The sequence below is a fragment of the Neophocaena asiaeorientalis genome, unplaced genomic scaffold, assembly GCF_003031525.2.
Source record: "Neophocaena asiaeorientalis asiaeorientalis breed wild unplaced genomic scaffold, Neophocaena_asiaeorientalis_V1.1 scaffold171, whole genome shotgun sequence".
Lineage (NCBI taxonomy): Eukaryota > Metazoa > Chordata > Mammalia > Artiodactyla > Phocoenidae > Neophocaena > Neophocaena asiaeorientalis.
The window spans coordinates 10,643,391-10,668,202 of record NW_020174013.1 but is presented as its reverse complement, the minus strand read 5'-3'; the positions used below and the strand labels follow the sequence as shown (position 1 = coordinate 10,668,202).

Sequence of the window (24,812 nt, the reverse complement as noted above, 5' to 3'; positions counted from 1 at the left end):
GCAGTGATGGGGCATCCTCCTGGCTCCCTGGTGGAAAGAATCTCTGCCCTCCTCCCATCAGTGGCAGAATAGCTATGAGAACTGAAGTCGGTGTACCATGCCTCACTCCTTGGCAGAGGGATGGGAAATAGAGACTTTAAAAATGTGGAACATCCTTCTGTAGATCAACAGAATCACAGCGGCAAGGGGAGAGGAGGGATGAGCCATTCCCCACCCCAGCTTGCTGGCCCAGCTCCCAGAAGACCAGTCCGGGAGCAGCGTCCAGGACCTCCTGACCATCCTTTCTGCCAAAGAGCCAACAGGGCACACGCCTGGGGGAATGCACCCTATTGCCTTCTGGGGTATCTGTCCAGCCAGGGGGCAGGAATACCCAGCAGAACAGCTGAGCTTCCCATGGGTTTCTGCTCTGAAAGCCCCAGACAGTGTTGTCACAGACCCACAAGGGGAGGGCCAGCCACCGTGGGGTCACTGACCCGATTTGTGACACCACCTCCACCACTTCCTTGCCTTAGACCATGCCTTTCTGAGCCTCAGATTGTGTGTCTGAAAACAGAAGAGTTACAGATGCTTGTATATGCCATGTATAGATGTATATGCCACATCATAGATGCTTGAGGGAAAGGTACATAAACTGTGGGAAAATGACCTCTAAAACCATAAACCCCGCAGAAGCCTCGTAAGGAAAGTGATGCAGTGCAGTGATAAGAGCTAAAAAAAAAAAGCGGTTGTCATGCATGCTGTTGTAGTGGGGTTGTAGCTATTTGTGGTGGTGACAGGGTCTGCTGCGTAAGGCCCTGGCGGATCTTTCTTTCATAGTTCCATGGACACCCTTGCTCAAGTAAATTAAAGTTCCCACCTCAAATAATTCCTTTAAAGAGCACGCATTCACATGTCGGCACATAGACTGACCCATGTATTTATCCACCAGGAGTAGAAAGTGTTTCCACAGCCAGCACTGAAAACCCATAAGCTTCTCCCTGCCTTTTCTTGCCTGTCCCTGCGGCGTCCTGGCTTCCTGAAGGCTCGGGCTCTCCGCAGCAGCAGCAGCCTGGGCGCCTTCCCCTGGCTTTGGTACTCTCACCTCACGCTATCCCCGAGGACCTCAAGGGTCCCAGTGCAGCAGCGATTTCTCTGATAAAACAAGAACCTATGCAATGTGGCCAGGGTCCAGCTGAAACCTCCCGTAGGCTCCTGGCTGGCCGCAGGAGCCCAAAACAGCCCAGGGTTGCTGGGACCCACTCCCAGGAGACCATCCCCTCAGAGCTCCCAGGAGGACAGGTGGCAGAAGCGCTTTACAGTTTATGAAGGTATGAATCTAGACTAAATTTTTTAAACAAAACCCCACTTTCTATTCTGGTTTTTGAGCACCTACTAAGTACCTGGTATTGTGCTGAATCTAAGTGAGATTAGCATCTTCGGAGGGGCCAGTGGTGCAACGGATAGAACCTTCTGATCTGTAGTCAAATGGGTTAAGTGAGATTAGCATCAGGACTTGTTTGCAAAAGCACCAGTCCTCGGTCTGGGCACGTTCTGGAGAGGCTGTGAGAGCAGTCATCCTCCTCACAATCCGTGTGTGCCAGGTAGACTAGACTCTGGCCTGGGACCCCAAGCCCCATGTAGGGGTTAGGAGAGCCAGGCATCAAAGAGAGCTTGAAGGGAGGAGGAAGCTGGGAAGCGTGGGGCCTGAGAGTGTGGGCCCTGCTAGAGGAACCCAGCCGGTCGACAGAGGCAGCTGTCTCCTTGGATGCCCCCATCTCCCCGGGGAGGTTATTGCTCTGGGTAGAAACAGTCCCCTGCAGTTAGCAGGATAAATATAAACACAGCCTCCTTCCCGATCTGGGCTTAGAAACTGAGCTTTGCATCTGAGCTCCCTGCAGCCTCGGCTGCTGCAGAAACAGAACGGGAAGGGTGCAGCAATGCAGGGCTTCTGCAGCCCAGCAAACAGGGGCTTGGGGTGCGGAAACAAAGTATCACAGGCTGGGTGTCTTAACCACAAGAAATTACTTTTCTCACAATTCTGGAGGCCAGAGGTCCAAGATCAAGGTCATCAGAAGGGTTGGTTTCTTTTGAGACCTCTCTCCTTGGCATGTAGATGGCTGCCTTTTCACTGTGTCCTCACATGGTCTTCCCTTGGTGTGTGTCTGGGTCCTAATCTCTTATAAGGACATCAGGCATATTGGATTAGGGCCTACTTATATGACCTCATTTTACCTTAATTACCTCTCTGAAGACCCTATCTACAAATACAGTCACATCCCGAGATACTAGAGGCTTCAATATATGAATTTTGGGGAGACAAGAGGTCACTGAGGCCATTCCCCTGCCTTCAAACTGAAACATGTCAGGACTCCCCTGGGTGACAGAGAGTCGGTCTGCATTTTAAAGACCACCTTAGAGGGTCCATGTATTTGGTGGGACTATTATGACTTGGAGATTTCTGTTGCTTATTATACACGACTAAAAGCCAGCTTACTTCCACAAAGGATTTGAACAAATTGAGGTGATAAAACAGAAATAAGCTGAACTGCATGTTCTAAGAGGGCAGGACTGTATCCTAGCACGGTACTTGCCCCTAGCAGGCGCTCAACAGATCTTGTGGACAGGAGGAAGAGGACGAGGGAGGGGGGAAGGGAGCTGAAAATAATTAAGAATTGATGAGAGATGTGCCACGTGCTAGACACCATCCTACAGCAACTGCTCACTGCACTGGCTCTGAGCTTCTACTGAGCCGGCAGATGGGTGCTCAGCATTCACTAAAAGGGAGCTAGTGAACGAGTGCCCCTAGGAGACCAGCACTTTGGATCCTGAATTCAAGGAGAAACACATCTCACAAGTCTTAAATAAGGGGCCTGGGCAATGATATTTTTTTCTCTGGTTTTGCAAAAGATACAGACGTGGCCCTCAGATGGATGTTTCTACCACTCCTTCCTAAAGACATGAGGTAAAACATTAAATCACAGTGAAGGCATTTCTGTGGGGAGCAGGTAATATGGTCCACGGTTGCTATTTTCTGATGACCTGACCTAATGCAGAGATGGCATTTGGAGTTCCCACAAGAGGGGACTTACTGCTTAGGGTCTCTGGGCTCGTTCAAGCCCCTTATGGGGTGAGCCTGTGCCCTCCCACTTCCCAGGCCAGACAATAAGCCCCTTGGTACAGCAGACACACCTCATGGCTGGCACACAGTAGGCACCTCATGATGCTACAGAAGTGAGTGAACAGGTGAGTGCACATGTGAGGGAATGCTATGGTCTAAATATTTGTGTCCCCCCCAAAATTTATATGTTGAAACCTAACCCCCACGGTGTTGTTATTAGGAGGTGGGGACTTTGGTAAGTGAGTAGGTCATGAGGGCAGGGCCCTTATGACTCGGATTAGTGCCTTTATAAAAGAAACCCAAGTTGGTACATATATACAATGGAATATTACTCAGCCATAAAAAGGAATGAAATTGGGTCATTTTTAGAAACGTGGATGGACCTAGAGACTGTCATACAGAGTGAAGTAAGTCAGAAAGAGAAAAACAAATATTGTATATTAGCGCATATATGTGGCACCTAGAAAAATGGTACAGATGAACCAGTTTGCAGGGCAGAAATAGAGACACAGATGTAGAGAACAAACATATGGACACCAAGGGGGAAAGTGGCGGTGGGTGGAGGTGGTGGTGGGATGAATTGGGAGATTGGGATTGACATATATACACCAATATGTATAAAATAGATAACTAATAAGAACCTGCTGTATAAAAAATAAATACAATTCAAAAATTCAAATAAAAAAATTGAAAAAAAGAGAAACCTGAGAGAGCTCCCTTACCCCTTCCTCCAGGATTCAGCCTCCAGAACTGTCAGATATAAATTTCTGTGTTTATAAGCTATCTAGTCTGTGGAATTGTGTTATAGCAGCCCAAATGGACTAAGACAGGAAGTGAATGCCTTCAAAGCAAGATCTGACACTTGACATGCAGTTACGAAACGTTAGGTATTTTCTCCAAGACAGAGGTCTGCCCAGCTAGGCATTCTCCCTTCTCTGACCTCTGCAAGGTGTGTAACCTGAGTGAGGAGCATGTTTACTGAGTGTCCACTCTGTGCTGAGCACAGGAGCCGCCCCATGTAACCCTTGCAGCCATCCTGGGAGGTAATACCGTCTCCATTTGATAGATGAGGACATGAAGCCTTGGCCAGTAGCTCTGAGTAAGTGCTGGGGGCTGAATGCAACCCAAACCTCTGACTCCAGGGCCAGGGATTTTAACCACTGTACTCTGATACTCCAGCAATTGACTTAACCTTCCTGTGTTAGTCTGTTCAGGCTGCTATGACAAATATGCCACAGACTAAGTGGTTTAAACATTATTTCTTTCTCACAGTTCTGGAAGCTGGAAAGTCCAAGATAAAGGTGCTAGCAGATCTGGTGTCTGGTAAGGGCCCGCTTCCTGGTTTCCAGATGGCCACCTTCTCGCTGTGTCCTCACATAGTGGAAAGAGAGAAAGGGAGCTCTCTGGGCCACTTTTACGAGGGCACTAATCCCATGCATGAGGGCTCCACCCTCATCTAATCACCTCTCACTAGTACCTCCTAGTACCATCACATTGGAGGTTAGAATTTTGAGCTCTGAATTTTGGGGGGACACATTCAGTCCATAATACTCCCTGAGGTAAAGTAAGTGAAGTGCCTGTCTTGGCTCTGGCCTTCCCAGGTGGGGGTGTCCCAGCTTTCCCCATAAGCTGCTTCAAAGGCAGTCCCCCACACCCATTCATTTCTTCCCCTTTCGGCACCTCTGCAGCCCCCTGCAGTCTGGCATCCATGAGGCTGTGCTCCCTCCCCTTACGTCTACAACCAGCTTCCTCCCCAAATCCCAGGGGAACAGTTAGGGTCCCAACTTACTAGACCCTTCTAGAAGTTTCTGATCGCCCCCCTCGTTCCTGCTTCCTCCTCTAGCGTCAGTGACTTCATTCTCTCCTGTGTCTGTGCCCTCCCTTTGGTGTCCCTTCCTCAGTCCCCTTCCAGCTAACGCCCTGCTCTGGGCAACCCCACCTCTTCGATGCCGCAGCCTCTGAATTAGACTCCCTGACCCACCCCTTCAGGTGTCCTCAGCACAGCAACCAGAGAAACTGGCCTTTTTTTTTTTTTATTACTGTCATGTAAAATTTTTAGTAGATACACATTGATTGAGTGTATATTAACACTGTATACAAAATACAAACTGATATGCCCTCAAACATTTCCCTTGTTATCACTGAAATATTATAGGCTTGGGCTTGAGAGTCCGCCTGCCGATTCAGGGGACACGGGTTTGTGCCCCGGTCCGGGAAGATCCCACATGCCGCGGAGCGGCTGGGCCCGTGAGCCATGGCCGCTGAGCCTGCGCGTCCTGAGCCTGTGCTCCACAACGGGAGAGGCCACAACGGTGAGAGGCCCACGTACCGCAAAAAAAAAAAAGATTATAGGCTTGAGAGATGAGGTTGAGAGAGAGGAGAGGGGCTCAGACTCGAGGAAGCCAGATGCCACTTATGTCACATTATCTCCCATGGATTCAATATTTTCATCTATAAAATGGGACAATGATGACATTCTTCTTCCTGGGTTATGGTGATGATCAAATGAGATAAGACGTAAAAGTTTGCTCTATTCATTGTCCAGAGATATTAAAAACTGTTGATGGTTATTCTTATCATCTTAATACCTTCTAAACTGGCAGGAGATTCTGCTCATAGAGGAAAAAAACAGTTATATTCAGCATCTCAGCTGTCCTTTGAAATCCACTTGAATATTTATTATATTTCTTCCTCTTTTTATAAAACCACTTGTTTATCTGTTTGTCCCTCGTGTTAAAATCAAAAGAGAGTGTTAGGTTTTCTTCTTTTCTTTTTTTTTCTAATTATTATTTTTAATTTTTTTTTCTTATTAGTCATCCATTTTATACACATCAGTGTACACATATCAATCCCAATCTCCCAATTCATCCCACAACCAAAACCACCCCCTGCCACTTTCCCCACTTGGTGTTCATACTTTTTTTCTCTACTTCTGTGTCTCAATTTCTGCTCTGCAAACCGGTTCATCTGTACCATTTTCTAGGTTCCACATATATGCGTTAATATACAATATTTGTTTTTCTCTTTCTGACTTCACTCTATATGGCAGTCTCTAGACGCATCCACATCTCTACAAATGACCCAATTTCGTTCCTTTTTATGGCTGAGTAATATTCCATTGTATATATGTACCACATCTTTACCCATTTGTCGGTTGATGGGCATTTAGGTTGCGTCCATGACCTGGCTATTGTAAACAGTGCTGCAGTGAACATTGGGGTGCATGTGTCTTTTTGAATTACAGTTTCCTCTGGGTATATGCCCAGTAGCGGGATTGCTGGGTCATATGGTAATTCTACTTTTAGTTCTTTAAGGATTGATAGAATTCACCTGTGAAGCCATCTGGTCCTGGACTTTTGTTTGTTGGAAGATTTTTAATCACAGTTTCAATTTCTTTACTTGCGATTGATGAGTTCATACTTTCTATTTCTTCCTGGTTCAGTCTTGGAAGGTTATACCTTTCTAAGAATTTGTCCATTTCTTCCAGGTTGTCCATTTTATTGGCATAGAGTTGCTTGTCATAGTCTCTTAGGATGCTTTGTATTTCTGTGGTGTCTGCTGTAACTTCTCCTTTTTCATTTCTAATTTTATTAATTTGAGTCCTAGCCCTCTTTTTCTTGTTGAGTCTGGCTAATGGTTTATCAATTTTGTTTATCTTCTCAAAGAACCAGCTTTTAGTTTTATTGATCTTTGCTATTGTTTTCTTTGTTTCTAGTTCATTTATTTCTGCTCTGATCTTCATGATTTCTTTCTTTCTGCTAATTTTGGGTTTTGTTTGTTCTTCTTTCTCTAGTTCCTTTAGGTGTAACATTAGATTGTTTATTTGAGATTTTTCTTGTTTCTTGAGGTAGGCTTGTATGGCTATAAACTTCCCTCTGAGATCTCTGCTTTTGCTGCATCCCATAGGTTTTGGATCATCATGTTTTCATTGTCTTGTCTCTAGGTATTTTTTGATTTCCTCTTTGATTTCTTCAGTGATCTCTTGGTTATTTAGTAACGTATTGTTTAGCCTCCATGTGTTTGTATTTTTTACGTTTTTTTCCCTGTAATTGATTTCTAATCTCATAGCATTGTGGTCAGAAAAGATGCTTGATATGATTTCAATTTTCTTAAATTTACTGAGGCTTGATTTGTGGTCTCTTGTAGACAGCATATATATGGGTCTTGTTTTTGTATCCATTCAGCAAGCCTGTGTCTTTTGGTTGGAGCATTTAATCCATTCACATTTAAGGTAATTATCTATATGGGTGTTCCTATTACAATTTCCTTAATTGTTATGGGTTTGTTTTTGTAGGTCCTTTTCTTCTCTTGTGTTTCCCACTTAGAGAAGTTCCTTTAGCATTTGTTGTAGAGCTGGTTTGGTGGTGCTGAATTCTCTTCGCTTTTGCTTGTCTGTAAAGCTTTTGATTTCTCCATAGATTCTGAATGAGATTCTTGCCAGGTAGAGTAATCTTGGTTGTAGCTTCTTCCCTTTCATCACTTTAAGTATATCATGCCACCCCCTTCTGGCTTGTAGAGTTTCTGCTGAGAAATCAGCTGTTAACCTTATGGGAGTTCCTTTGTATGTTATTTGTTGTTTTTCTTGCTACTTTCAATAGTTTTTCTTTAATTTTTGCCAACTTGATTACTATGTGTCTTGGCGTGTTTCTCCTTAGGTTTATCCTGTAAGGGACTCTCTGCCTTCCTGGACTTGGGTGGCTATTTCCTTGTCCATGTTAGGGAAGTTTTTGACTATAATCTCTTCAAATATTTTCTTGGGTCCTTTCTCTCTCTCTTCTCCTTCTGGGACCCCTCTAATGCGAATGTTGTTGCGTTTAAGTTGTCCCAGAGGTCTCTTAGGCTGTCTTCATTTCTTTTCATTCTTTTTTCTTTATTCTGTTCCACATCAGTGAATTCCACCATTCTGTCTTCCAGGTCACTTATCCGTTCTTCTGCCTCAGTTATTCTGCTATTGATTCCTTCTTGTGTATTTGTCATCTCAGTTATTGTATTGTTCATCTCTGTTTGTTTGTTCTTTAATTCTTCTAGATCTTTGTTAAACATTTCTTGCATCTTCTTGATCTTTGCCTCCTCCATTCTTTTTCCGAGGTCCTGGATCATGTTCACTATCATTATTCTGAATTCTTTTTCTGGAAAATTGCCTATCTCCATTTCATTTAGTTGTTTTTCTGGGGTTTTATCTTGTTCCTTCATCTGGTACATAGCCCTCTGCCTTTTCATCTTGTCTATCTTTCTGTGAATGTGGTTTTTGTTCCACAGGCTGCAGGACTGTAGTTCTTTTTGCTTCTGCTGTCTGCCCTCTCGTGATGAGGCTATCTAAGAGGCCTGTGGAAGTTTCCTCGGTTTTATTCATGTTCTGGGGCATTTGTGTAACTTAAACTTTGCCCTGAGAGTGTCCATAAGAGATCTGCTGACCAACTCTTTGTCCAGTGTTTCCTTTATATTTCCCTGTCCTCTTCTCCCACACCTCCATCTCCCTGCCTCAGGGCCTTTGCTCTGGCTGTTGATTGGCCTGGAATACCCTTCCCCTAGATGTCACCTCCTTCCAGTCCTTCATCAGATGTTACTTCCTCAACAAGGCCTGCCCTGACCCACCCATTTAATACTGCAACTTGCCCCCTCCCTTCCCCAGGCTCTCCCCACCCCCTCAGCCAACTCTTTTTACTTCTTCTTCTTCTTTAAAAATTTTTATTTGTTTATTTATTTTTGACTGCATTGGGTCTTTTTTGTTGTGCGCGGGCTTTCTCTAGTTGCGGCGAGCAGGGGCTACTCTTTGTTGCTGTGCACGGGCTTCTCATTGCAGTGGCTTCTCCTGTTGCGAAGCATGAGCTCTAGGCGCCTGGGCTTCAGAAGTTGTGGCTCACAGGCTCAGTAGTTGTGGCTCGTGGGTTCTAGAGTGCAAGCTCAGTAGTTGTGGCACAAGGGCTTAGCTGCTCCGCGGCATGTGGGATCTTCCTGGACCAGGGCTCAAACCTGTGTCCCCTGCATTGGCAGGCGGATTCTTAACCACTGCGCCACCAGGGAAGCCTCCTCCTCCTCCTCCTCCCCCCTCCCCCTCCTTCCTCTTCCTTCTCCTTCTTCCTCTTCCTCCTCTTCCTCTTCTTGTTCTCCTTCTCCTTCCTCTTCCTCTCCTTCTTACCCTTCTTTTCCTTCTTCTTCTTCCATAACACTTGCCACTTTCCAATATGCCATGTAGTTTACTTGCACATTATGTTTGTAGTTTATTATCCGTCTCCCATGCTGAAATGTAAGCCTCGTGAGAGAACTTTGTCTTGATCACTCATGACTCCCAAGGGCCTGGTAGATAGTGGGCCCTCAGTAACTATTTGTTGAGTGAATGAAAGCCTCCTTCACAGGCTCCTCTTCTGCTCTTTAAATGCTGGGGTTCCCCAGGGGCCCCCATTCTCATACTGTACATGCTTCCTGGGATGTCTTATCCACATGACCCTTGAACCCAAGTTCCAGCCCAGACCTCCAAGACTCTCTCCCACTGCCTCCACCTGCTTGGGCAAGGCATCTTTACTATTCAGCCAGTGGCACCTCCTCTAGGAAGCCCACCCAGACCTCTTCTCTTGTTTCCTGGCATTCCATGATGTCTCCTATATATATAGCCAAATAAACTGGAAGACTTGGAGGGAATTTCTTTAAAAAGAAATAGTGAATAGCATCTTATGGAACGCTAAGTGCAGAACCGTCTTCAGAAAGACAAAAGCAACCTCTGAGAGCCAGGAGCTGGCCCAGCACTCACAGCTAGGCAACAGGAAGTGTGGGGGTGGGGTTCTGACCTTGAACATAAGCAATTTCCCAGGACATCTACATCACATGAGGCCACCTTGGGACCAGGGTGGAGTGAGAGTAAAAACCAAACCACTCACCGGTAATCATGTCTGAACGGAGACCAAATAATAACATCATCCAAACCACAAAAATGACCAAACACCCCCATGTGGTTAACATGAGCGACTGCTGCTTCTTTATCAATCCCAGCTTTGGCCTTGCCCCATCATTCCCCCTTCTAGGTAAGAGTTATTAAAACACCCAATCCTAGAATTACCCCTGCTCCCTGCTTTGGTAGCATCCAATCCAGAGCAAAGCTCTGCTTTCTTGAGCCCTCCCCCAAGTCACCTAACTCAAGCCCAAATCCTGAATGAGTCCTTTCTGATACCTGCTGACGGCAATGCCCCCCATGGTGGACAGTCACCCTTGTTAAAGTGAGTCAGTAGACTCAATTTTGTTCACCTGCAGGTGTGTACCTGGTGGCCTCTGGCAGCAGGGTATGGACAATATTGTACATCTGAGTATTCACCCCCGCTCTCCCATGCCTGGCACACAGCAGTTCTCAAAAACATGTTAGATAAATTAACTAAAACTAAGATGGAAACCACATTTCTGGTACAGAATGTGCTGGTGGTCACTAGACAAACCGCTGGTTCTGCCAGGAAGTTAGCAGCTGTTCCTTGAACTCCTGCATTATAAAGTGTGACAGGAAACCTAAGACACGAGTCATGTCCTCATTGGCAAGGCACACAGAAACACACAAGGTTAAATAATCCTGTGGGACCACAGTCAGTAGTACAGGGGCCGTTGTGAGCAGCACATAATTAAATGCCTGATGAACTCTAAGTGCTGTCAGGTGACAAATGCAATTCAGGTAGGTGAACAGAAAAGGAAAGAAGTTGTCGCAGACTTTGAGAGATGGGGAATGGCGGGTGCAAAGGCACGGAGGAGGGAATATTCATGGTATGCTTGCAGGGCACTAGGTTCTTTCAGGCTGGGATTCTGCCCATCCTGCTCACCTCATATCCCCACAGTGCCTGACACAGAGCAGGCTTTCAGTAACTACCTGGTGGATGAATATGTGTGTGTATGGATCAGTGAGGGGACTCGTGGCCCTGAAGAAGAAGGTTCAAAGAGAGGAGATGATGCTAGAAAAGTTGGGGCCTTGAATCCCAGTCTAAGAAATTCTGGATCTTCCTGTCACTTGGGAGCTCATTGTGGAGGGAACAGGAGAGAGATCTGGGCAGAGCCGTGCTTCAGTGCAATCGATCTGGGACAATGTGCAGAATGGACCAGCAGGAGAAAATGTTTTCAGAAAACCAGGCATCTGGGTCCCAAGTCATCAGGGCCTCTATGCAAATGTGGGGAGGGGATTAAAGGCAAGGTCATCACCATGAGGTGGAAGGAATGTGGGATTTGGAGTCGGCAGACCTGAGTTGGAATTTCTGGGACCTTGGACAAGGTCCTTAACACCTCTGAGCCCTAGCCTCCATCTCCTGTTGCTTGGGATCTGGTACGGACTCATGCCATAGGCGCAGGGCAGGCATTCTGGCCACAGCAAGTCCTCCTGCAAGGTACAGTTGTTCGCATGTTTCAAAACAAAATCACACGGTCTTCCCTGGTGGCACAGTGGTTGAGAATCCACCCGCCAATGCAGGGGACACGGCTTCAAGCCCTAGTCTGGGAAGATCCCACATGCTGTGGAGCAACTAAGCCCGTGCACCACAACTGCTGAGCCTGTGCTCTAGAGCCCGCGAGACACAACTACTGAGCCTGTGTGCCACAACTACTGAAGCCCACGTGCCTAGAGCCTGTGCTCCGCAACAAGAGAAGCCACTGCAATGAGAAGCCCGCACACCGCAAAAAAGCGTAGCCCCCGCTGGCCACAACTAGAGAAAGCCCGCGCGCAGCAACAAAGACCCAACGCCGCCATAAATAAATAAATTAATTAATTTAGAAAAACAACAAAACCCAGAAAGTCACAGCCACGATCTCTGAACCACAGGCTGAGTCAGGCCTTAAGACGTGGAATGGAAAGAGCCGTGAATGTGGGGCTTGGGACCTGAATGCTGGTGGTGTTCTCTCACTGGTCATTTTACTTCTCTGAGCCTCGGTTTCCATTCCTCAATAGTGACCAGAAGCCACACACTGCCGCAGCCTCCGGGAGCAGCTCTGGGGATCCCTCTGTGAACGCACCAGCAGAGTGCGGCGCATAGCCTAAGGCTCTAGCCGTCCAGCCCCTCCGCCCCTCCCTCCCTGTAAGCCAGTGACCAACCTCCCTTCCCCGCAGGGGGGCTGGGAGCAGACCGTGTGGTAGGAAGAGCCGCTGCCCCCTTTGCAGAAGGAGGCGCCCTCAGCCCTTAGCCTCAGTCCAGGGGCACAAGTCTAGGCCGTGCTGACCCAGCCAGGCCCTAACGGAGCCCTTCGTGCTGGCTTACCAGCCTCTCGGGCTAGAGACCCCGTCAGCAGGCCACGCCCAGGGTTCCCCGGGACCCCCCACAGCGCTCCCCTGGCTGCAGCTTAAAGCGCGGTTTGTTTTCATCGTGCCTTCTCGGCTTGCTTGCCCCTCTGAGCAGCCAGCCAGACCGCCTCTGTGAGAAGAGATATGGCGAGGCGGCCGGGCGCCAAGGCCGAGTCAGCGGGAGGGACTCGGAGCCCTGAGTAGCGGCCCAGAGGCACGAGCCTCCAGGGCACTGGCCCCTTTCGTCGCGTCTCCCCTCAGCCTGGGCGCAGAGGCCCTCCTTCAAATGTGGTTCACAGCTGCGTGGGCAGCGATGCGCCCGTGCTTCGCCAGGTGGATAAAAACTGAATTAACTGAGAGGAATTGGAACTGAGCACGTGAGAGCAGGGGCCTTTGCTTGACGGGAACCACCGCAGATTCCCTCTTCAAAATCTGCTCCTCTCTGATCTAGGATTTGAGATGAAATGTGATTCAGTTGACATCATATTGACACTTCCGGGTTGGTGGACCTGCTTTCTCCCCACAGCAGGTGTGTCTGCCCTTCTGAGAGGTGGCCTGTGCCTCACCACAGCCCTGTGTGCGTGTGGGACCCTAAGGTGGAGGGAGCAAAGGCCAGGGCTGGGCGGGCTTCAGGGCTTTCCTCATCTCACTGCCCCAGTGGCGGGCTCTTGATGGCCAGACTTTTGTCCCATCAGGGACCGTCCCTGCATCCCCTGGCCTTGGAGCCAGTCTTCTCCCCAAATTCTGGGCTGAGGTTAAGGCTCTGCTCCTTTCGTGGTGGGCAGGAGGGGCGGTGAGCTCATCCCTGGAAAGGATTAGTCATCAGAGGGACAGATCTGGGGGGCAGGACGGAGGACGGGCTCTATGTAAATGAGTCATCTTCCCTCCAGCTCCGAGGGCCCGAGCTTGACAGCTGCTCCAGCTCGGGCCCCGGGAGAGATTGGTAAGCGGGAGCTTCCTGGAGGCAGGAGTAGTTAGCTGGCTTTTAATAACTCATTTTGCTGAATGATTTCTGGTGAGGAGAGAAAACCTTAATCCCACAGATGAAGCACACGGCGGGGCAGGTTCAATCGGCCCCACTGGCGAGGAAAACAGTGTCGAGGTTCGAAGTTGATTCTTGGGGTCACTTACCCATCACTCCTAAATTACCAAAACTTTCCTAATGTTAAAAATCCCCGACCTGCTGCCTGCGGGGTTCAGCCTTCTTTTCCTAGCCCCTCTGCCCTCTCAGCCATCCCCACACACCCCCTGCTCTCAGCAAACAAAGATCATCCCAAAGGCCCCCAGAGAACAAGCAAAATTGAACAGGAGAATGGAAGAGTCCGTTTCCTCCACGTGACGTGTGTTTTTCTGTTGCCTTTGTCCTGAGTCAGGGAGCATCCAGCACGAGCCCAGCCCCCACCTGGCTGTGGTGGGAAGGAACCCAGCGCTGCGCCCTCAGGGAGCTGCCCATCTCGGTTAGAATTTAGACAAACCCTCCAGCGGCAGCAAACGTCGCAGTCCACAGTCTCAGCTTTCCCACCACAGGCCCACTCTCCGGCGTCCCCCTCCCCCATTGCCACCCTTGATTTCAGGATTGGAAAAGGTGGGGCCTCCCCATCCCACCCCCTCGGTGCAGGGACCAGAGCCTGAAGCCATCCCAGAGGGGACGCTGCCACTCACCGGGGACCGCCGAGGATACAGAGGCCCGGCGAGACGCAGGGACAGCAAGTTAGCGGTAGAGTCGTCTTAGGTGTGTGTACAGGGGGGTTGTCCTTTCCGCCGAAACTCCTAGTCCGTGGTTCGCCCGTTCCTTGCTCCACCTTCGGCTCTTCAGCTGCACTGTGAGGGCTGGGGCCTCGCCGGGGCGTTTCCCAGCTACACTTGCTGCTTCTTGAGCGCACCAGGGAGCCACTTCCTCGTTTACTCCTCACAGCAACCTTACAAAGTAGGCGGTCATCAGGCCACTTTTAGGGGGAGAAATAACGTGTCCCCATTGGCCCATCAGCAAGTGGAGGCGCCAGAGCCTGACGCCACAGTCTCTGCTCTCAACTCTCCAAGAAAGCTGATGCTGGCCCTTCCCAAGCCTGCAGGAGGGGAGACTCCCTGAGTGTATCTTCTGCAGCTTGATGTTTCCAGGGTTTGTAAGTCTCTGCAAGGCCAGACATGTTGCTGGATGCTAGGCCCAGATGATGGAGAAGCTTCCTGCAGTGTCAGGTGACACTCTCACAGCCACAGTGCTCCTGCAAGTTCAGCCTGAGTACAACGTGGATAGGAGGGTCTCCCAGCCTTGTCCTTCTCCTTCTGCCACAGGTTCATCCACTCCATCGGCAAGAGTTACTAAACGTCTGTGGGCTAGACGCCAAACTGCACGTGGGAACCAGCCAGGCTGAACCCAGCCCCTTACCCTGGCCCTGTGCACGGCGCTCTCCCAGCAGGGCACACCTTTCTCAAGCCCAGGCCTCTACTTCCTCCCTCTCGATATCCCATCCACCCTACAAGACTGAACACAGATACCTCTTCCTCCATAAGACTCTCCCAGCCACTGCACCAGGAGAGCATCAGCCCTGCTTCTGACCTAAGCTGGTCTGGGGACTAATTTAAATTTCCCAGGCGATTCCATTATGGAGCCAGAGTTAAGAACTGCTGCTCCAACCAAAAGCAACCTATGTCTCTTTCCTCCGAACTCTTGTGCATTTAACTTTCTCCCTTATCACGTCGCAAGCTCCCTCCTCTAGTTTCACACCTGGGCTCTGCCACTTGCTTGCTCTGTGATCTGGGCAAGTTATTTAACCTAAGTGTCTTTATTAAGTGTGACTCAGTTTACTAATCTCACAAATGGGAATGATAATAGTTCCCATTGTAGTTCATCAAATCTAAGACACCATCAATTATAAATGTACCAATAACGTGTACCATTGAGAATTTAGGATGCTGCCAAATAAACTATGTCAAGTCATTGACCGTAAGATGCATCCTGATTTCAGGGCTGTTAAAATTTCAGGAAAAAGGCCATGACTTAGAATGAATGCTACCCAGTGCCTCACAGAGCTGTGAGGACGGAATATGCATTGATACACATGAAGCTTTGGCACAGTGCCCGGAAATAGTGAGGGCCCAACACGTTTCAGCTATTATTATCCCTTCCGCGTTTCCATTCGTCACTAAAGTTCTTCCAGTCTTCCTTTCATTCCCAGCCCTCCCAAAAGGTTTGGCCAGCCTACTCAGTTGTCCTCCTCAGGCGAGGGACTTGGAGAAGGATGACACGGGCAGCCTTGAGGTTCCAGGCCTGGGGCTCCAGTCCCAGGGAAGTGTCTCCTCTCAAGCGTCCAGCCCTCCTCCACGGAACGTGGCCAGGAGCTTCCCTCCTTCTCCCCAAGAGTCCGTGTCTCAGCTCCAACCACAGAGCAGCCTGATGGCAGCCGCACCCTCTGACCACAGCCCACTCCAAATCTCCCACTGTTCCCTGTTTGGAGAGGGAGAGGCGCTGGAAGACCAGGCTGCTGGCCTGGCCTCGGGTGGGCAAGGCCCAGTTCTGTGTGACCTTTAGGCTCCTTGACTGTTAAAGTGAGCCTGTTATCCCTCCTCCAGCCAGTCAGGAAGGATGCCGGGAGAGGGGGATGTCAGGAGACGCTCCCCAAAGTAGTGTGCCCAGCAGACAAGTAGGGCCATGGGTAGGGCTGCCAGATTTAGCAGATAAAAATACAGGACTCCCAGTCAAATATGAATTTCAGAAAAACAACGAAGCATTTTTTAGTGTAAATATGGCCCGTGCAATGTTTGGGATGTACTTACATTAAAAAGTGATTTGTTTATCTGAAATTCGTATTTATTTGGGAGTCCTGTATTTTATCTGTGAGTCCTAATGGGTCCTTTCCCCTCCTCTGCCCACCAACCCCACACCTCAGCTTTCTCACTCTCCCTGACATTTAACTCTCACCCTTGAGATGTTCTTGAAACTTTTCTTTTCAGTCAACAAATAACTATCAGTGCCTAATTTATACATGATTCCCTTGCTCACTGTGGAGAATAGAAAGAAGACTTTATTAAGGGCTTATTAATGTGCTAGGCACTATTCTAAGTGGTTTGCACATATTGACCCAGTTGAGTACAAAAATACAAATATTATCATCTCCACTTTACAGATAAGAAAAATGAGGCACAGAAAGGTCAAGTAATTTGCTCAAAGACACGCAGCTAGGGAGTAGTGGAGCTAAGATTCAAACCTGAGCAGCCCATCTAACCTATAGTTCCAAATAGCCAATATAATTTGGTCCCTACTCCCAAGGGGTTCCCAATCTCTCTTCAGGAGACAGGCGCCTGAGGGTAATTAATACTATAAGTCATCTGTGCTTGGTACTCAAAATAAGGTTCACTGACCAGCTGCCGGGGCCTCACCTGGGACCAGGTTAGAAATTTTGAATTGTGAGCCCCACCCCAGAAGCTAACAAGATCCCCAGATGGGTCCTAGATAATCGAGTTTGAGAATCACTGCTCCAGACAAGTAGAGTGACAGTCTGTTCATTCACTCAGCTGACGTGGCCCAACACCTTCTACATGCCAGGCACTGAAAAGGCATTGCAGTGTTGCAGTGACTTTTTCAAATGTGGGAAATCCTCGAGAATATTTCTAAATGCCTCATCCTTAATTCTTCATGAGGATAGAGTATGGCATTTCCCAAATATTACTCTTTGAAATACTCGAGTCACCTGAGGTGACTAAATACATTCGACGGTCAAATTCGTTTGGGGAACACTGGATAGTGTTAGCATAGCCCTGGTGGTTTCATAAATCCCATTAACACGGTGAGTGCTCTAAAAAGTCCCGCAGTAAACAAACGTGTTTCACTTTACTTAAAATTTCTTTTTCTTAATCATGGGCATTCTCTCCACCTCGCATTAAGTCTACTGTCTCACCTTGAGGAACACCCACTGGCAGGTTGTATTAGAGTTCACAGAGAGGGCTCGCATCAGGAGGTCGACGTTCTACAGATGAAGAAATAGAGGCTCAGAGGAGTTAGAGTGACTTGCTTCGATCACTTGGCTCATAGAGGCTACAACAGCAGTCAAAGCTTTGAGTTCAAGTCTGATACCATTTCCTTGACCCTGGGATGTCTAACCAGGCCCTTAACCATCGGCACCAGCCGGAGTGTGTTTGGTTGCCTGTCACAGAAGGCTTAGGCAGGAAAAGAAATTTATGGGCTCATGTAACTGGAAGTGCAAGGGTAGGTCAGGCAGCCTGCAGTTTGGACAGCTCATTAGGGTTTTCAGGATACTCGGACAGCCTTCTGCAGTGTCAGCTTCGTCTAAGGCTCGCTCCTCATGGCCACAGGTGGCCGCCAACCACTCCTGGGGCCACCTCCTGCTCCCTCCACACCCAGGGCAGCTCTTAAAGGTGAGAAGCATTTAGGGACTTCCCTGGTGGTCCAGTGGTAAAGAATCTGCCTTCCAATGCAGGGGACATCGGTTCGATCCCTGGTCGGGGAACTAAGATCCCACACACCACAGGGCAACTAAGCCCGTGGGCCTGAACTAGAGAGACAGAGAGAAAAAAACCTGCATGCCACAACTAGAGAGGGAGAAGCCCACGCGCTGCAACGAAAGATCTCTCGTGCCTCAATCAACATCCCACGTGCTGCAGCTAAGACCCAATGCAGCCAAAAATAAATAAAATAAATAAGTATTTTTTTGAAAAGTGAGATGCACTTTACCCAGAAACTATCAGAGAAACTCTCCTCTCATCTGATTGGCCTGAATGGGGTCACATGGCCATTCCTGAGCAAGTCTCTGTAGCCGTGAAAATGCCCTGCACTGATTGGCTTAGGCCTATCCATCCTTGAGCCAATCGTGGTAAGGGACTGGATTTTCCTGATTGGCCTAGACTAATGGAGCCCACCCCTGGCAGTTGGGTCAGTTCTCCAAGGGGCCTGGCCGCTACACTTTAGGTTGGGGGGTGGGGTGATGGTTGTTAAGGAGACAGCTGCAATGTCCACAACAAGGGTGTTAGGTCACTTGAAATTTAAACCAACAAATCATCATGATGTATATTTTAAATATCTTACAGTTTTATATGTCATCTGTAACTCAATAAAGCTGAAAAAATTTTTTAAAGAAATTAAATCAAAATATTTGAAATTGGGCAGATTCCAGCCAGTAGTGCCATCAGGGATACAGCATAATATTGTTTCTTAAAGGAAGGGCTTTAGCCCATTCACATTAGAATCATCAGGGGACATTTGTTAAAATGTAGATTCCTGGGTCCCTCTAAATAAGCCTCTGGAGTGGGACCTGCCTTCGAATCTGCATTTTAATCATGCATCCCAGTTGCTTGGATCAACTCTGGTTTACACCTGCTGTCCTGGGGTAATTATTTGCTCTCAAAAGTATCCCAGATTGGATTATAAATTAGATTTCCCCTCCACCAAGTTGATACTGCGGAGCCAGTGGGAAAAAGTCCCCAAGGTGATGAGCTCAGGCTTCCCATCTGGCGCCGTGGAAAGGGCTTCAGGGTCAGCTCAGCCACTCACAAACGGTAACTCAGCCGAGTATCTTCAGTTCCTTTGGCCCACGTCCTTGCCTGCATTGTTGGGGTTGATGATGCGTCCCTCTCAGGGTGGTTGGAGGGACTGGATGAGGGGACATGCGTCCAGTGTCCAGCACAGAGGCTGCCACCCAGGGCCCGATTCAGACCAGTGCTGGTCTCTCCATCTCACTTCCAGGCTCTCGGAGCTGAACTCCGGAGGCCCTGTCACCGGGGCCTCATTTGCGAAGGCGGCACCAGACAGGCTGTGGGAATGAGCTTCACAGCTTTTGTCAAAGTGGCATAATAAAGCCCCCAAGTGTCTGCTCTTTGCAAACTGGGATGGCAGATCAATTGTGGCATAAACAAAATTGAGGCTTGGTGCGAACCCGGGGACAGATGACGCCCGCCTCCGCAGGGTGTGAGTGGGGGAAAGGGGGATTTTCGGGGTGGCAGGGTTTGCCTTTTCTCTGGCTGGCTTCAAGGCCCCTCTCCAGAGCCAGCCTGGCTCCCCAGAGCTTAGGGGACTGTTCTTCCACCCTGGGAAGCATCTGGCTAGGCAGCAGCACCGGGCACGGACCCTACTGTCCCCAGCAAGAGGTCCGGCCTCGGCGTTGATGGGGCAGGAGGGTAGACTGTGCCCCCTCCACCCTGCCTCTGGAGCTGAGCCGACATGGGTCTGTAGGAAAGCAAAGGGAAGTGAAGTGGGCACAGGAGCCAGACCTCAGGAATCTGGGCAGTGAGAGGGACACTTGTGTTGGGTGCCCTCTGTGCTGGACAGAGAACCTCCTGACCTGCCTGTCCCCTTCATTCTGGGCAGAGAGTGCCACAGCCAGCCAAGCACTTGGCATCATTTTGGGCCTGGAGTCACAGCCATGAGGACACCTCAGGACAGGTCTGGCCCAGCCCCTGCATGGGGGCAGCAGGGTAAAGCTGTGCCCTGGCCCAGGGCTGAGCCACTGGCAGCAGAGGGGTGGGGAGCCGTGCAAAACCTCTAAGAAGGCAGCCCGGATCCTCTGTGCGGGTGTCTGCCTGGTTTTCCACCACAGCCCTGAGCGCAGCCCGAGGCCTGCCAAACCAGGTCTTCAGTAAGTGTTTGCTGGAAAAAGGAATGAGCGGGTGGTTGACAGTGCGCCAGGTGCGTATCTGGTGGTGCTGTTGTGTAGAGGCCCTGGCAAAGGCCACAGCCCTGTGGGGAAGGAGAAGCGTGGGTGGAAAAATAAGTCTCATTCTGGGTTCTGTCATCCAGGGGAGAGGCAGATCCTCAGCAAGAAACCCAGACTCTAAAGGGGGTGCTGGGGTAGAAGCCAGGAGTCCAATCATGGAGGGGTTTGGAGGAATCTGAAGATGCTCCTTGAGAGTGGAGATGGCTTTTGACTCGGGGGTAGGTCAGGCAGGGGCAGTCCTGTCAGGAGCCCAGCGGGCAGATGAGTGCCCTGCCTGGGGGCAACCGGCTGGACTGTGGGCCAGAAGCAGCGGTCCCTTCTGTGCCTCAGGGTTGAGTCTGGTTTGAATTGCCCCGCTGTCTTAACTGTGCCACGGGAAGGGGGATGAGTCCACCTTGGTGAAGACATTAAGGGGGGAGCAGTGGCCCCCCTCCCCAGCAACAGTCAGTGGAGAGTGGACTCTTGGGGACAGGAGTTGTGACTGAGGGTCAGCCACCCTGCCCACGTGAAAGTGCTCTCCCAGCTGCCAGCCCTCTTGTTTTTCTAAGAGGCATGGAGGCCCTGCGGTGCCCTCAGAAGACAGTCTAGGGTGGCAGAGAGAAGGTGGATGTTAGACACCAGCCAACCTGGGTTTCAGGCTCAGCCCCACCATTTCTGGGCTGTGCGGCCATGGCAACTACTTAGCCCCTTGACCCAAGGTCTCCTCATCTGCTAAACAGGGGTGTGCCTCCCTCACAGGTTGTAGAGATGGAGCGAAACGAGACCTGCGGGGCTGGCACTGTGAGTGGCGGGCCTTTGGAACCAGTTTATTGAATGGGCTGGCACGGGAAATGGCTTTGTCTTCATCTATGGTTTTGAAGAATTCTCCTTTGATTCCTTAACAATGTCTTGGATAGATGCTAGAGTTTTCCAAATAATATGTTTTTAAGTATTACCAGTTTTAAAATTGAGACCCATTCTCAGATGTCCAACCCCATCTAAATCCCATCTTCAAATTCACTTCTAATCAAAGCTCAGCCTCTCCCTCCAGCTCTGGCCTGGCCCCCGGCTCAGGGACCTGCAGTGTGGGAGGGGTCATCTGTTTGTTTCCTCTTGGTCTTACATCACTGGTGCCACTATCATCCTTTCTTAGCTTTTGCTGGTGGCATCACAATGCCCACGGCTAGGACAGACATACCCTTCCGTGGAGCCCATATGGGTCTTTGGAGATTCCCCCCCAATACAGGGACCGCTGCCCTGCACTTTTCCCTGAGTGGGTGGTGCTTCCTGTGACTACATCACATGCTGTCCCCTGCCCTCCGCCCCTCAGGCACCCTTGATCCAGCAGGCAGCCCTCCCGGGCAGCGTCTCTTCAGATGTGGCTGCCGTCTGCAGGGTCTGCTTGACCCGTGTCACTCTCCCCCATCCTTGGTGCAAGGTGCCCTGGGAGCACAGACTGCTCCCACTGATGCCCTCTTCCTGTCCCTGCCTGTGTGGGCTGCTCCGGTCAGCCTCTGACCCAGAGAACTATCCAGCACAGCGTCAGACTCCAGGAGACACCTCTGGCTCTCCCGAAACCCTCACCATGCTCCACTCCAGTGCTCCTGGATAAGCTTTCAAGTGTCTGCAGCTCAGCCAGCATCCACTGGGAAATGAGCTGCCAGGCTGCCCTTGCTGCAGCCTGACGTTCTCTTCACCATCACCACCACCACCATCTCTAGACCTGCGGGTGCCACAGCACCCCTCCTACTTCAGGACCGTCTCCCATTATTCCTGGATAATTTCTAACCTTTCTGTACAGCCTGGAATTGGGTAGTAGGGGTTAGTAGTCACCAGACCCATTTTGCTATTTTAATCGATATGACATAGATGTATCTAAAACTTCTCTTTAGAATGAGGGCTGACATATTACACGTCACTCTTAGCTTTAAGACTTTAGCTGAAAATTCTCAAAAATAGGAAAATCCCATTCAGTATCCTCTTAGGCATAGTATTAATATTCCAGGCTCAGGATTTTTCATTTCTTTAGGAATTTAGCCAAGTGATCCCCCTACGAGAGGTGTTGTTTTCCCTTCATGAGTAGCAGCAGTGCTGTGTATGATGGTCTAAGCACCAGGCTAGAAGCCAGGACACATGTATGGCATCTGTCCCCCACAAGCTGTAGGTCATGTCCCCTCTGCCCCTTCTCCCTCACCTATGCAGCAAGGGGCAGACCAGAATTAAGTTCACAGTTCTAACAGTCTAGGCATTTTGAAGTTTTTATCATGACAGTACAAAAAAATCATAAAACGTACAATTTGAAAGTTATTATACGACAAACACCCATGTAACCACCACCCGGATCAACAGATTTCCAGCACCCCAGAGTCCCCCTGGGTCCCCTTCCAGTCACCACACCCTGCCATCCCCAGAGGAAACCCCACTTCTGACTTTTATCAAAATTACTTCCTCGATTTCCCTTATAATTTTGCCAGCCAAGTATGCATCCCTAAAAAGACACTGTAGCTTGGTTTTGCCTGGTTTTGAAGTTTATGCAAATGGAATACTTCTTTTGTGTCCAGTTTCTTTTGTTTAACATTCTTTTTGTGAGATTCATTCATGGTGTTGCAAGTAGCAGTGGTTTGTGCTTTTTCCTTGCTGTATAGTATTTCCTTGTATGAACAGACCATGAATTAGGCTGTTGGACACTTGGGTCATCAACCTAGGACTTTCTGTAAACACACACACACAAATACAAACACCCCCACTCCACGTATAGTCATATCGATTCAGAGCTGATTTCTTCATGAATTCAAGAACTTGAGTTTGGCTTTAAAGTGCAGCAAAATGCCTCTATTGAGTCCCTGGTTACACTGCTAGTTTGGCATTTTTCACACTCTTACGGCCAAATTCTGAATCTAAGGACATAATCCATCTTCCTCAACAGAGGTATCATGATAAGGTTTTCTCCTCACTTGAGTCATTAAGCATAAGATGAAGACAAGGTCAGGCAATTGGGCATTTCCTCCAAGGAATCTAGAAAATGATTAGCATACAAGTTTAAGGGATCATTCTGAAAAAAACTTTCTCTGGCCTTTTTAGGGAAATGGTAAGCCACACCTTTCCCAGAGCTGGCGCCACCCCACTTAACAGTGCACAGGTAGACCTCCTGACGTCGGGCATGCATTAAACAGGGATGCCCCTGAACTTCTGCTACAGAGGTGTTGACAGGAGCTATTGTGCCACTCAGACAGATGATGCATTTTCTGCTCAGACTCCAGGCAGCAGTGGGCCTGCATGCTAAGGGATTACATCCCCTCCCATAACCAGAGGCAGGCACCATGGGTCCCAGAAGGACATCACAACCGGCAGCTGGCTGAGAGCTCAGGCTGGAGGAGCAGAGCTGCACTGCCCTGGATGACGGGGGCCGAGCATCCTGGCGGGAAGCCAAGCCTTCTGCAGAGATCAGTTGATAAAGAAGCTCCCTTAAAGACTGTGCTTTGAACGAATGGGTAAATTAAGACTTAACTACAAGAGTCAGAGCACTGAGCAGCTGCCCTGGCACAGAGCAGACCTCTCAGGATAAAAGCCACTCCAGACACCCAGCAGCACAGGACCCAGCGGGCCCAAAACCTTTCCCTTGGCTACAAGTGTGAGCAAGGGTGATGGTGGTCCTTGGGTGAGAAGGAGCTGATGTCCAATGGCAGAGCCACGCTTACTCTCTGAAGGTTGTGGACTCATTCTCAAACAATCCATTTGTCAGTTTCATAAACCCCTTTTCAGAGGCCATCAAATATAGCTACCTGGACTGAACACACCCTACCCGGTCCCCAGCAATCCCATAAAATGAAGCCTTTATGGAAGTCTGTCCTAACAAGGCCCTGGTGTGCCACTGGTACATTAAAAAAACAATTTGAGGGATGGGAGAACAGGTGACACTTGTTCAGTTTGTGGGCATCACAGTAGTTTGCATCTGTGCAGTGGCTTCTGTTTTGTGTTTCCTGATGGGTCCCTCCTAGTGACCATCTTGCCTCACCCGTATTGATTTATAGATCCCCCACCCCAGACGAGGGGCCATGTCTCCTCCATCAGTTTAGGGGTTGCCCAGATTAGGAACCATATCTAGTGCCACCAAGGGAGAGAAATGTCTAAATGCCACCTGAGCGATGCCACTCAGCATAGGAGCCATGTCAGCACCTGCAAGTGCCTGCCCCGCACAGGGTGGGGACCAGCCGCTCAGCCAGGACCTCGCTGATCCCCGCTCTGGTCTCCACAGGTTTCGGCATGACCACCCCCGCAACGGTGGGCGGGAAGGCCTTCCTCATCGCCTACGGGCTGTTCGGCTGTGCCGGCACCATCCTGTTCTTCAACCTCTTCCTGGAGCGCATCATCTCGCTGCTGGCCTTCATCATGCGCGCCTGCCGGGAGCGCCAGCTGCGCCGCAGCGGCCTGCTGCCCGCCACCTTCCGCCGCGGCTCGGCGCTCTCGGAAGCCGACTGCCTGGCGGGCTGGAAGCCCTCGGTGTACCACGTGCTGCTGATCCTGGGTCTGTTCGCCGTGCTGCTGTCTTGCTGCGCCTCGGCCATGTACACCAGCGTGGAGGGCTGGGACTACGTGGACTCGCTCTACTTCTGCTTCGTCACCTTCAGCACCATCGGCTTCGGGGACCTGGTGAGCAGCCAGCACGCCGCCTACCGGAACCAGGGGCTCTACCGCCTGGGCAACTTCCTCTTCATCCTGCTCGGCGTGTGCTGCATCTACTCGCTCTTCAACGTCATCTCCATCCTCATCAAGCAGGTGCTCAACTGGATGCTGCGCAAGCTGAGCTGCCGCTGCTGCCCCCGCTGCTGCCCGG

The 24,812-nt window shown here is 49.7% G+C and overlaps 1 protein-coding gene across 1 annotated transcript in view; it reads left to right on the top strand.

Annotated features, from left to right (window-relative positions):
• KCNK12 (potassium two pore domain channel subfamily K member 12) overlaps nucleotides 1–24,812 on the top strand; it is a 58,466-nt gene that overhangs the window by 28,109 nt on the left and 5,545 nt on the right. Inside the window, exon 2 of the mRNA XM_024753462.1 lies at nucleotides 24,234–24,806. Within this exon, the coding sequence (XP_024609230.1) occupies nucleotides 24,234–24,806 (573 nt within the window). The remainder of the gene's footprint in view (nucleotides 1–24,233; nucleotides 24,807–24,812) is intronic.